Source organism: Epinephelus moara, chromosome 4 (genome assembly GCF_006386435.1).
Source record: "Epinephelus moara isolate mb chromosome 4, YSFRI_EMoa_1.0, whole genome shotgun sequence".
In the NCBI taxonomy this organism is placed as follows: Eukaryota; Metazoa; Chordata; class Actinopteri; order Perciformes; family Serranidae; genus Epinephelus; species Epinephelus moara.
In genome coordinates this window covers 13,597,561-13,611,323 of record NC_065509.1, presented here as the reverse complement: position 1 = coordinate 13,611,323, position 13,763 = coordinate 13,597,561, and the positions used below count along the sequence as shown (strand labels likewise).

The 13,763-nt window shown below is 42.5% G+C and overlaps 1 protein-coding gene across 1 annotated transcript; it reads left to right on the top strand.

Annotated features, from left to right (window-relative positions):
- The first annotated feature begins 4,236 nt into the window (after positions 1-4,236).
- On the top strand, positions 4,237-12,447 carry LOC126389230 (integral membrane protein 2A-like). The gene is made up of 6 exons (XM_050042801.1): positions 4,237-4,567; positions 4,953-5,090; positions 7,373-7,558; positions 7,662-7,772; positions 9,604-9,748; positions 11,060-12,447. Exons 1-6 carry the CDS (start codon positions 4,496-4,498, stop codon positions 11,152-11,154), a joined length of 747 nt encoding a protein of 248 aa, XP_049898758.1. The 5' UTR covers positions 4,237-4,495; the 3' UTR covers positions 11,155-12,447.
- Positions 12,448-13,763: the final 1,316 nt, after the last annotated feature.

Sequence of the window (13,763 nt, the reverse complement as noted above, 5' to 3'; positions counted from 1 at the left end):
CTAACTAATGTTTGTTCAGTCACTGTGTTTATAGACTTTACAAACATCAGATTAGTCTAAACGGTGATACAGTGACGTGAAGTGATATATACATATATATAGCTAAACTCAGCAAGGTAAACAACAAGGCGATTCCCATTTACACAGTGGTAAGAGTGCTGGATCGGAAGTGTCGCACAAAAAAACGGAAGCTGGCTGCGTTCTGTTTTGCCTCCGTGTTTCTGTGAAAAATAAGGTGGATAAACCAGGACGGAATCAGCCAGTGGTGTTTCCGCGCATGCTCGATTCACTTGCAGTCTGGACGCGCAGGGGTTAACATCTCCTGCTCTGACTGCAGGTGGGAGGGAGGACTGGGCCGCCTGTGAGTGCTTTAATAATAATAATAATAATAAATCTTATTTATACAGCGCTTTTACAGCTCTCAAAGACGCTTTACATTTAAAACCAAAGAAAAGAAGTACATACATGTAAGTGCAAAGACATAAACAGAAGACAAGGACAATATAAAACAACAAGGTGCAAAAAAATTTGGGACGTGGGAGGGGCCCATGGCAGCATCCGCTGCTCGTTGAGAAGAATAAGAACGATACGTGCTTTCACGTCTCCAAAAGTCTCCAATAACATCAGAAAAAGCCGCTAGATTTGTCCCTAGTCGCTAGTCGTCTGAAAAGTCGCTAAATATAGCGATAAAGTCACTAAGTTGGCAACACTAGCCCAGAGCCAGGACCCCAGGAGCACTGCTCAGCCTTGTGGCCAGTTTTTTCCAGTGGCCACTCACAATATTGTAGCGAAAAAGTCTGCGACCCAAAAAGCATTTTCCCTATGGCCACCATTATAAAAGACATGTCTGTGAAACTGTTGACAGAACACATCAAACTGCAAACAACTCAAGCTGCGACTCTTTCTATTATGATTGTCTGAGCCATGGTGGATTTATATTTGTAAACCTTTCTGAAGCCAAGAAAAGCAATTTAAAAATCTGTGACGTCGTCTTAATGTAAAGTCTATGAGGTGAGCAAGAACTTGCAGGCAGGAACAGTAGGAGAAACACTAGTGCACATTTTCAGAAGGCCCGCAGAAAGTGCGCCAGGCTTTGAAGCAAATTTTTGTAGTGGCCAAAAAACAAGTGTCACATGATGCCAAGTGGCCAAAATAGACTTTCTCCCATAGATTTACATTGGAAAAGAGACATCTGTAAATTAGGGGATAAACTCTTTTGAGCATCACAGTCCCCACAAAAAGACTTGTTTCACTAACGGGATGTAATCCATTTGGTCTAATAACATTTGTAAAGTGTTGAAGAACCACAACATTAAATCACTATATACCCATTCAAGTTAGCAGAGCGCTTAACAAGAATAGTTAGCAGACGTCTCTAGTGCGCTTGCTCTATGGACACAATGATGCGGAAGCAACACCGATCATCTGGGTAATTTTATGCCATGGAGCCTTTTTGGCTTCATGCGCCACTAAGCAACTTTTATAGTAATGAATGGGGTCCTGCCTTCACTGCTGTATCCAGGTCTCTCAATACAGCTATGTTTTTCAGTGGCCACAAATACTCCGAAAGTAAACCGGGAAACTTGAAACTTCTTTAGGCACTCCATTTGAATGAATACATGCCATCTTCGCATCTGATCACTAGTTATTTATGTCCAGAATGGACAAACCAAACACAGGCTCTGTATAGGGCCATCCCCATTTTTGCGTAAGCCACTGTAATTCTCCTACACGTTTAACACACAGTTAAGGTTTCAGTTCTGCAACCTCACCACTAGATGCCACCAAATCCTACACACTGGACCTTTAAGGCTTTACTCACAAACCTTTGAATAGCTGGCACAGCTCAATCCTGATATTTACAGTGACGTCACCCCACTAAAGCTCCTTCAGCATGAAATTATTACATTTCCCTGAGGTGAGCCAAGCTGAGAGGATGAAGACAGGCGGACAGGCAGTGCTGTGGGAGAGCGAAGGTAGCTTTAGAAGCTGATACTCACAGGAAAGACTCATTTGTCACCCTTGTCTCAAAGCCATATGTGATTGCCAAAAGTGTGTGTGTGGTGGGGTAAGGATCATGAGAGTGTGATGCACGCTGATTTTTGGGGGGGAGCTGAAAGGGGCTTTGAAGCAGCATCACTGCTCTCCGCCACATGTATACCCATGAGAGCTGCTCTTCTGTTTCTCTCTTACATTTTCTCCATCTCTGTCTGCTCTCTCCTTCTCTCTCTCTCTGTGACCACTAAATGTTCTCCCACTCGAGGCACATGGTGATTATGGTGGGTCCACATGAAGACATGTCAGTGACGTTATGAAGCACTGAGCAGTGTCTAACTTTATGGTTCAACGCAACTCTGTGGCCAGCTGTTACCATAGCAGTTTTGGGGCTATATGTGTGTGTGTGTGTGTGTGAGCCTGTGCTGTATGTATGGCTTGGGAGCAGTGAAAGGGACAAAGTCATTTGTCACTTGCGGCTTCACATGTCTGGTATTGAAATTGATGACAAATCTATGAGGTGTGTGTCTGTGCGTGTGTTCATATTTGTTGGCTTATGTGTGGGTGATGTCATGCATGAGAGCTTCTTTTTCTCACACTTTATGAAACCAGCCATGCCCCTGTAGACTCTCAGTTTGCTGACATTGCATGCAAGGAGTGTGTGTGTTTGCGTCTACATGTGCATGTGTGTATTTTTATTGCTTTTGTTGGACGTTTGCTGCAGACCACAGGGAAACACTGGCATTCAAACTCCATCATGCACGCCTGCCATCCACCATTATGACGCCTGCTGCCTCTGTGTGCCTGTGCACAAAAACATGGGTGTCCATTTGGGTATGTTTTGCTCTTTTCAGCCTGAGACACACAGAAATTCTACCTAGCAGGCTTGTTAGAAAGTTTGAGACGTAAACTGGATGGACGGCAAGTTTAATCTGCCGTTAATCAGCTCCTCGGAAAACTCACTCAAGCATCAGACACTGCAGATTGCTCTGCCTCTCCCTCTAACTCCCTCTCTGTTTTTCCCAGTCATCACTTTACTCTCCCCCAGAATCACTCCATTACACCCCCACCTGCCTCCATGCTTCTCCCCCAAATCATCCCTTGTTTCCCTCTGGAACGAGAGTGCGGTTGCCTCCTGGCCCCCTCCTCAGCTTTTTTTTCTCTTCCTCTCTTGTGTGTGATGCTGAGAAGCCCTCAGGATTAAATCTAAGTCTTTTGTTTATCATCTCAGCTATTACTGCTAATGCTGGCTCTCCTTCTCTCTTGCTGCGTGTGTGTGCGTGTGTGTCCACGCATGCATGTGTGGGCAAGCTCTCAGATCAAACACAGCGTAAGACGAGCCCATAAACAAGCCTTCAGGACCACTTAGGGTTTTCAGGCAGAGTCAGTTTGGGGGGGTAGGCGGAGGGGGAGTTAGGTACAGAAATCAGCTGCTCTGTTTATGTACCTTTCAGTGGTGATTACCGGTCCAATCTGTCTGTTTAACAGAGGAAATATCATAGCCTCACAGAGTGCGTGTGTGCTTATGTGTGTGTTTGTGAGACTGGGAGATGCATATGGTACAGTTGCAGCACAGAGGGCTGGAGAGATGCCACAGAGTTGCGTGGAATTAGAGCGCTGGTGCAGCAGTAAGTGTTTATTTACTCATACATACAACCTTAAACGAGTCAGGAGAGTGAAAGCAGAGGAAGCAGAGGACCACCACAGACCAGAGGATTGAGGATATGTGTCAGACATACAGTATAGCCTTGGCACTGGGTTGTGTTTCCACACAGTGCAGTGAAGGCGGCGTACTGTGTGTGTCAGTGTGAGTGGGCAGACACACTGGCAGGTAGTGCCCGGCCTGTAGGAGGGGATATATTTACAGAGTCAGTTTACAGAGTGGAATATTCACGGAGATGAATGGGCTACTTTATACACTCCAAATATTATTTTCATTACATTATAGTGCAGTCAGTGCAAAATTGAGTCATTTTGTGTCATGTGCTGTACAGAGCACAGCAGGTAAAGGGAGACAAGCTTAAATTAAAGTGTAAATAATTTAAGTCTTGTGGTATTAAGTTCAGTCTAATCATGAGTGTTGTGATGGGCAGCATTTTCAGTACACTAAAATCTAGGTAACTTCCACCTGTGGCCACTAGATAGCGCCAAAGCTACACAATGCAACTCTCAAGAGAGGCTACTGGGGCAATAAATGAGGCAATAAACGGTTTTAGTGGTCACAGTCAAACCAGTAGCCTAGTAACACTCTTCTAAATTATCGCAGGCGTCACCTGTTTATATATTTTATGTAGCTTGAAGTTTAAGTTGTTTCTCCAGCTTCCGTTTCGGATGTCATCCTAATCCCCTCCAGTGACCGGAAGTTCTAGATAAAGCCGAGGTTGCAAAGTGCGTCATAGCGCGGAGCTGAAGAGAGTAACCGAGCCTGCAGTCTAGCACCGACACTCTCTCCCTTCTTCTGTTTGCACAAGAAACCTGAGCTGACGTTTTCCACTCCAGCATGGTCAAGATTGCTTTTAACTCGGCCCTGGCGCAGAAGGCGCTGGGCAAGGAGGTGCCAGCCGCTGTGAAGGTGAGCTAACGGGCTTCAGTGCGGCGTCTGAGCCCGGTGTCCGCTGGTAGCAGGCCTGCACCGGCCGCAGGCACTCAGCTGCGACCGTGGACTTCATCTCTGTGTGATTTATACAATCTTTATTTGTCCTCTTGCATTTTGCACATTTGATATATGAAGAGGTTTGCGGTGATTTTCGCCAAAAGGCACAAAGAGCCATATTGCACCTGATGCTGCGCACAGCGGGACCGCCCATCTTCTGAGCATCACACAGCTGTTCTGCAGAGGCCAAACAGACTGCAAAATCGCAGCTGTATGACTTGAATGTTGATTTTAAATGCATGCATCATGATGATTCACAGACGTGCTAATAGCATTGCTTCGATGTGCATGTGTGTGTGTTTAGGATCCTGAGCTGGCCATTGCCCCGGCGGGCAACGAGGGCTCCACAGGTCGCTGTCTGCTCACCCTGCTGGGCATCGCCTTCATCCTCAGCGGGCTCATCGTTGGGGGAGCATGTCTCTATCGGTATTTCACCCCAAAGGTAAATATGTGTTTGCTTGTGTTTTTGGACATTGGTGGAATCAGCATTACCACTTAGGGCTGCAGCCAATGATTATTTTCATTATTGAATAATCTGCTGATTATTTTCCGGATTCATCAATTAAATGTTGGGATTATAAAAGAAAATAGTGAAAATGTTATGTTTCTAAAAGTCCAAGGTGATGTCTTTAAATGCCCCTGTTGTCAGTGCAAAACCCAGAGAAATTTAATATGAGAGAAAATAGAGAAAAGCAGGAAATCATCATATTTGAAATGCTGAGAACAGCATGTTCGGCCATTTTTGCATGGAAGTACCTTAACAATTCATCAATTATCTAAATACTTGGCAACTATTTTTGTGTTGATCAACTTATCGTTTAGCAGACTCATCACTGCAGCTGTATTTACATTGCTATGCTATTAACCTATAGGACTTATTGGAGGAGTTTACCTGACAACTTTATCAAACAACTATATTCCATGTGCCACAGGTTATGTCATATTATCCATATACTGTTCACACAATCTGTACAGTATCTGTACAGGCTGCATCATGGTTTAAATTGACATCACAAATCGCTTCTCATTGTTTGATATGCATTTCAGTCAGCATCAGAATACACCTAGATGGACAATCATGGGATATACGTATAATTTTTCCATTAAAGTAATAGCAGCAGGTCAGGAAATTGATATTGTGTCATATACAGTTCCATATGCAGCAAAGTTCAGGATTTGACTCCAGCTGGGGACCTCGTCCGATGTTTCCTGCCTGTGTCTGCACTGTCTCTGTGTAATAAGGGCAAAACGCCAAAACATAAGCATAAAAAAGAGCCCTGTTTTGAAATGTGAAGAAATACATTAAAGCTGATGTTTCACAGACCCTCTGGCTGGATTTTTCCAAACATAGCACAATGCAAAGTATGTGGTTTCATTAGGCCATGAGAGCGAACCAGTTGCTTCCACGAGTCACCCTCCTAACGTTTTTTATAGCCGGAGTGAAACTATCTCAGATGCTGATACTCTCGGTCACTTTGAGCAGAGACACGTGCAGGCGGAGATGGGGTGGAGGGGTGTTATTTGAGCTTGGGAGGAATTATTAAAGCTGCTTGTGCCTGCTGAGGGGACACTCTTGCCTCGGTGGGAAACTAGAGTGCTGACTCTTGCTCAGTTCCATCTTAAGAGAAAGTGCAGACTTCACCTTTTCTTGAATTTTCCTGTGTTGTCAGCAGGAGGGTCTAACATTCAGAATAGTATCTCAGTGCTCAAAGGGGTTTCTTCTTTTATGCAAATGAAGCAAAAAATCACTTCTTAGAGTATTAATACAATGCATAAACACTTCTTAGTTAAAAAAAAAAATTAAGCTATGTTTGGGAAATTCATCCTACTTACAAATTGTGACATTAAAGACTTCTTAATGGATCAAATTCTGATTTATTCCTATATCCTCTGTCTTGTTCAATTTTTTTTTTCAGCAACAATTTTGATATTTTTCTAAAAATCATGTCACATTAGTCCCATTAATTTGATTCAGATCAGTCAATAAGGTTATGTTTTCTGGTCGCTCTCAGCTCATTATTTTGGTTTGGTCTCAGGATAGCACTCTACACACCCCAGTGATAGAGAGACAGTCTCAGTCGATTGTTAATGACTCGAACATCTGGCAAGCTTTTCTATTTCTGTCACAAAACAATATAAGCATGACATACCTGCATAAACATACACGGTTACAAAAAAAAATATAGATACCTTTTTTAAAAAGTACGAAACACTTTGCAGTATTGAGTGTACGCTCTGCCCCCTGGTGGTCGAAAAACATGCAATAAAGCTTTAAGCTTCGTTAGCAAGTGCTGACTCTTTAATGTCTTATGATTCATAAATCTTAAACATACACTGAACTGTTGCCACCCATGAGCAAACTGTTCTGTATTAATTCTTAGGAAAGACTGGATCAGTTTGCTTGCAGAGCAAACAGGTAGACAGTGCAGGAAAACCACTGGCTGTGCAAATCGAGAATGTAGGTGCAGTTGAGGCACTTGTGGTTACAGATCCAAAGACCTACCTCACCACGTGTTAAAAACAACAGTGTACCTTGGTGGCATGTGTTGTTTTTGTTCGTGTATGCAAACGTTGTCATGTGACACCTCAGTGGAAATATTTCCAATGTTGCTGATTTTCCAAAGCTTGGAAAATTTGTCAGCTGTGAAGTCATGATATCGAAAAATGTGCTTGTATTTTTATTTTTTTGTGTGATTCACTTTGCTGCTTGTTCGTGTCCTCCAGAGGCTGTATCACGGTGCGATGCAGTTCAGCGACGTGTCAACCGGAGCTGGAGGAGAGAGCCAGCCATACTACCTGCCCCGGGTGGAGGAGGAGGTGGAGATCTCTGACAGCATGGCCGTCATCAGCGTCCCCCCTCCCCGCTTCAGACCTGGAGACCCTGCTTACATCCTCCATGATTTCAACAGGGTAACACACTGAATACTCCACATACAGCACTGTAGAGGCTAGTACTCTCCTGTTAGTGTGGTTTAAATTCCTCCCTGATTACTTCATATGTGTGTGTGAGTAGAAGCTGACGGCATATCTGGACCTGACCCTGAGGACCTGCTTCGTGATTCCTCTGAACACCTCGGTGGTGCTCCCCCCTCAGGACCTCATCGACCTCTTCTCACAGCTGATGGTGAGTAGTGATCAGGATCTCAGGATGCAGCTGCCAGTAGGAGCAACCTGTGCAGCGCTCTCACTCATGCTCATGCATAAGCCCTAATATGAAGAGCTAAATATTACCTGGGGAAATCCAGGGGTTTAAAATAATTCCAGAGATTGTCCGTGCTTTAATCCTGTGCAAATCTGCCATGTCTGTCATTTGTAAAGTAAAAATTTCCAGATCACATCATCTTCCACATCCCAGACATCCTGCATTACTAACACTGTGTGAGTAATCTCCACCAGAATTTAGTCCTCATGTTTCCTTCCCTCTTTCATTGTCGTTAAATATGTGATAGGACAAAAGGTTTCAGTAAAACACTAAATTAAATCTGTAGTGGATGACTTTTAATGTGTTTTCTTTGCTAAATCATAAAGACAAAAAAGTCAACAGCCATGCTAGTGGCTCTGTGAGGCTACTTTGGCACAGTGGTGCTTGGAGCTAAATGCTAACATCAGCATGCTCACAATGACAGTGCTAATGTGCTGATGTTTAGCAGCAGGGTGCAACTAATGATTACTTTCACTATGGATTATTCTGCCCATTGTTTTCTCGATTAATAGTTTCATCAATAAAATGCCAGGAAACAATGAAATGTATAATTTTCCAGAGCAGAAGGGGACATCTTCAAATGGTATGTTTTATTCCACCAACAGTCAAAAAATCCAGAGCTGTTTAAAGGGCGGCTCCATTTATTATTATTATTAATTGTTATTATTATTTTTATGAGGTATTTATATAATTCTGTAGCTTTCCCGTTATGTTCCTGATGTATTCAAATCCATAAATTCACACTTTTGCTCAAGCCCTTCTAAAAACTTTCCCACATGACCTGAAGTAGCTTTCTGCACAATGCCGTTGCCACATATAAACTGATGCTGTGAACACCACGGCAGTTCAGTTCTGAAAGTGACACAGTAATAAACAAACTGAATAACGGAAGCAGTGGGTAGACCAGTGACTTCCATGTGCTTTAAGTAAAAGTTGCTGTTTCTGTCAATGGAGTCTTGTGGAGCTGAAGAGAGCGTAGCTAACAGTTTCAGTTCCCTGTTGGAAAGGGCTGTTTGACTGTAAAGTTAAGTGGTAAAAATAATCTAAGTATAACTGATGTTGAATTATTGGGTGGTCCTATAGCTACATTTAGCTGCTGCTCCCGTCCTCAGCCAGCAGACACCTTTGACAGAAGCAGTCATTTTAGTTGACTAATAAAATTTTCACCTGATGATGGTGCTAGATGAAAGGTTAAGGAAACAGTCATTTCCATCAGTAGAGACATGTTGCTAGTGCAACTAGACATGATCACACTTTGATCATGGACAGTTATTTCTTCAGGAAATGTAGTAATTGAAAATACTTATGGTGTTTTTTTGACCTGGTAAAATATTTTATCTGTCTAAACAATAGCTGAACAATAGTATTGTTTGTTTTTAAAGTGATGAGTTTCAGTAAGAGTGGAACACGGTCAGTAAGACCCTGTTTGAGAACAGTCAGGCTGAGTGTATGTAGGCACTGAGAGTTTAGTTGCTTTCAAAAAAATAATTTTTTCGCTGAGTCCTCCACCGTGACATGCTGTACAGCATTTGGCGTCTGGTGGGTGGTGGTGCAATCAGCGAATTTCATTATCTGATGTGGAAGTGTTTCATAAAATGCAGAAGTTTGGGGATGATTCATTAATTAGACAAAGTCCTTCCCACTCTTGGCTTCACACTTGGCTGCAGTCCTGTTCACTGAGCTGCTTTTCTTCTCCTCAGAGTGGTTTAGAGATGCATAATGATTCCATTATGATCCCTTCTTTTTGTCCCAGTCTGGCTCCTACCGCAGCTACTTGGTGCACGAGGACCTGGTGGTGACGGAGCGTATTGATGACATCAAGCCTCTGGGCTTCTACATCCGCCGGCTGTGTGATGGAAAGGAAACATACAGAATGCAGCGCCGCTCCAGCCTGCCAGGTCTGGATGTACTGTATAGCTAAAACTGTCATTTTGTCATGTTTGTAAAGCTTCATTCACATTTTTGTTTTATGCTTCCATCATTCTGTCCTAGTTGATAGACATCTCAAATGGTGGATAAATCATTTTTAATAAAACGCTGCTCTGTCTTAAAGACCCCCTCTGGTGAAAATCAAGTTTTTAACCTTGTTAACATGACCATATGGTGTTTGTCATATGCTAGCAGACATATCATCAACTGCAAAACAAGCAGTTGACAACCATGGCTGAGTATCTCTGCCTTGGAACTGTATTGAACCAACACCAGTCTCAAAAACACAGATTCAGACAGCCAGGGTTTGTTACATCACATACCTCAGGAATCAGTCCTGTCGATTTGTGGGGTGAAGCTTTCCATATCATTAGCATAACAGTACAGCAAAGTGAGGGGTATCAGAGGAAAAGCAGGTGTCGCCTTGTAGCTATGGAGATGTGGAGCAAAGTTTATCTAACATTAGCAACTCAGCAGCTCATTAGCTGTTTGATAGTCAAGCGGACGGCTCACATTATCTATGACTGATATATTTATAATGTGGAGAGCGATGAGCAGAGTCAAAGGAGAGCAGGTACGCTCGAGCTGCAGGCGAGCAGCTGAGGGGTGAGACTTATTTGCATATTCGTTGATCTGCACTCACAAAATGACGTAAAGGTGCACAGTTACATCTAAGACATTTTAAGGCATGAGGGGATGTCTCTCATTGTAAAATCAAAAAAAAAAAAAAAAAAAACATCTAATATATAATTTTGATGAACAGAGATGAGTTTAATCAGTGTTCAGAGAGGAACTTAAAAGTGAAACTGAAATTGGAATACTGCTGCTATTGTTCAAAAGTGGATTTATTTATATACATGGTGTCTAATCTTCGAGCTTTTGCAACGTGGCTGACTTCACACGGTTAATCTATTACTAACACAACTACACTCGGTGCAGCTAATTTAAATGGAGCTAACTATTTTTATCCATTGTTGTCTCACTTGTTAAGGTTTTGCTTCCTCTTCCGAAAAACCACAAACGTAGCTAATTTAGATTTTGATAGAACAAACTATTTACAGTATCTGCTCACACAGATGTTGAACAAATCACATTGCCAGTACAAACAATGTTAGTTACGCCCCCTGCAGAACACTAATGTAGAGGGGGCGATAAGAATACCCAGTATGTACTGATTTCTGAGCAAAACTGAATTCTAATTTCAGTTTGACTTGAAAAGGATCAACATGCAGTAGCTTCAGCATTCAGGCCTAATGTTTGTGTGTCTTTGTGTCTGTCAGGTGGAGGCATCCAGAAGCGCTCTGCAGACGACTGCTTCACCATCCACCACTTCGAGAACAAGTTTGTGACGGAGACCAAGATCTGTAAGGCTTGATGGGAAAGCACGAGCGTAGGTCAGAAAGCAAGTGATAGGGAGTGATATTGAGCCAGAGTGACAGAGAGAGAGTAGGAGGGAGTAGGCGAAGGAGGGAACAGCTTTCAGCAGAGAGTAACTTTTGTATAAAACTCTAACTCCAGTTTTTGCCTCCCTTGCTTTAACCCCAGTGATAAGTGAATTTAAGTTACAGCGTTCTATAGCCTAACCCCCCTCCTATGCTGTGTTCCCCTGAACCTTTATGAGTCATAGCTCTCTTGCTCACGTATTCACTAGCTAGTCTTGTACTAATAACCAGCGGCAGCCTGCTTACTAAGAATACACTAAGTTTCATTTGTTATGTTGGTCTCTGTTCTGTTGCTGTAGCTTCCTGCTGAATTATCTTATCGTTGTTACTGTATTACAACATCCAGTCACCTCCCGAGACGAGAGTTGTTAGTCCTACTGAATACCTTAGTGATACTGAGAAGTCATTCATATCAGACCTGTCTGTGTGTCAGCCTACTGTTCCCACTCTTAATGGGGTTTATAGAGCAGCCTTGACAAGATATACTACATGTTATAGTGTGATATAGCACAAGTCACCCAGGAAATGTATGGTACAGTACAGTTACAGTACACATGTAACATGGTTGTCCATGTCTGTTATGGATGGTACTTTTTGTAGATATTTCCCAGAGTGCCCTGCTGCTCCCAGGGGCCTCTGCCGTGTGATAATTTTATGTAATCAATGGTGGCGAGCAGTCCAGCACCCTATATGACAAGTGTTTGTGTTTGTGTTGAAACCTCATTTGTGACGATAAACTTGAAGGATGGTCGATAAGCTAAAGAAGTGAATGTGCTAAAGGGAAAATTTTTACCAAATTTAAAAACACTTATTCTTTCTGTCACTTTTAAATTCTTATTTATGAATTGGAGGTAGCTGCGTTAAATAGCTCACTAGGTGGCTGCAAGTTTTGCAGAATGCAATAAATTTAAAATTCTCACAAGAAGAATATGTTTTGTAAAAATCCTTCAATAAATCTGCATAAAATGATTGTCCTTGATTTTGAGAGCCCCTAAAGAAAAGCTTGAACATATGAAAAAATGGCCGTTTGCCAAATGACTTGAAGTGATTTTCAATTGTTTCCCACTCGATGCCTGCACAGAGAGACAATCAGACAGGAAGTGTGTGTGTAAAAATGTGTTTCTGTCTCAGCTTTTTAACAATACTAGAAGATTAGATGAAAAACCAATGTTGTGTGCAGCTACTGAAATGAATTCACTTTGTTGCTGAATAAAGTTTCTTTACCTACTGAATATTTAGGTTGTTTGCTTGTTATTACAGTGACAATAAAAGCCGCACATACACATCCTGCACTGTTCGTATGAATACCTTACCTACAAAAAGTAATGCACCTGGTGTACCAGTACCAGTTCGCAAAGTTTTTCCTCATATAAATGGGGGTGTGCCGCACACACCCATTTATATGACAGTTCTAGTGCCCTGCACTCTTAAAAAGATAGCAGCACTAGCTAGTTACAGCAGTACTAGCTAGCCGGAATGTACTGGTGATTCTGCTACCCCCTATTGCGTGAGCGATGTATTGCATTTCAAGTGTCGCCTGCATCGCTTGCGTTCAATGTGTTGACTATGAAAGGAAGTGCATTGCTCGTGTCGCTTGCTCGCGTTGTGTGCGTCGACTATGAAACGGCCCTAAAAGTGTCTGCAGTGTTATTTATCTGCAGATTCTGATCTCTGTCTGTATTTTCTCACCATGCCTTCAAAGTGGTGACAGCCGTGGAAGGAGGCATTACATTTTCAGATTTTGTGTCCGTCTATCCCATTGTCTTGAACGCAGCATCATAAGAACTCCTTGAGGAAATTTCTTCAATTTGGCACAAACGTCCACTTGGACTCAAGAATGAACTGATTAGAATTAATAGTCAAAGGTAAAGGTGAAGGTAACTGTGACCTCACAAAACACAGTGCTAAGAGGAAGCCGGGGGCTTTACACTGTAAAAAGGTAGCAACAAGGTTCCAGACAATAGGCAACAAGCATCCAAGAGAGACCGTGCTGAAAAAACTCAAATATAGCAAGGTGGAACAAGTTGGAATAAGCGCAGCTGGAGTAGCTACATAACCAGCCCTGTGGCTACATGATTTGCCCACCATAACCTACACATCAGTCCATGATCAGCTCCCTTTGCTCCTTGGCCTGGAAGAGGTAATCTTGATGAAACTGCTAAGCTAGCAATAAGCTAGCTATGAGGTAGGGTGACCATATTTTGATTTCCAAAAAAGAGGACACTCGGCCGGCCACAACATAGCCTACTTAAATGATACTTACAGTTTACTCAAAGATGCCTTATAATTTTAATATATTTCAAATTTATATGTATGGATAGAAAATTCAGTTATATTACAAAATAATATCTCTCAAAGACAGAAATTCAGATAGGCCTCTATAGGGGACACATACACACACTAGAGTGTGGCAATCCGAGCCCGACGGTACCCAACGGGTCGGGCCGGTTTGGTAAAAAATGTAGCTATAAATTGTATTCGGGCTCGGGTCAGATTCGGTCAGCTTTCACTGAAAATGTAGTGTAAAAATAAATAAAATCCT

What these genes read in the sequence shown, in the direction of transcription:
- LOC126389230 (XM_050042801.1), top strand. Translation starts at nt 4,496, where the DNA reads ATGGTCAAGATTGCTTTTAACTCGGCCCTGGCGCAGAAGGCGCTGGGC. An exon ending in ATCGGTATTTCACCCCAAAG is followed by an intron (nt 5,091 to 7,372) that starts GTAAATATGTGT and finishes CGTGTCCTCCAG; the next exon opens with AGGCTGTATCACGGTGCGAT. An exon ending in GCGCCGCTCCAGCCTGCCAG is followed by an intron (nt 9,749 to 11,059) that starts GTCTGGATGTAC and finishes TGTGTCTGTCAG; the next exon opens with GTGGAGGCATCCAGAAGCGC.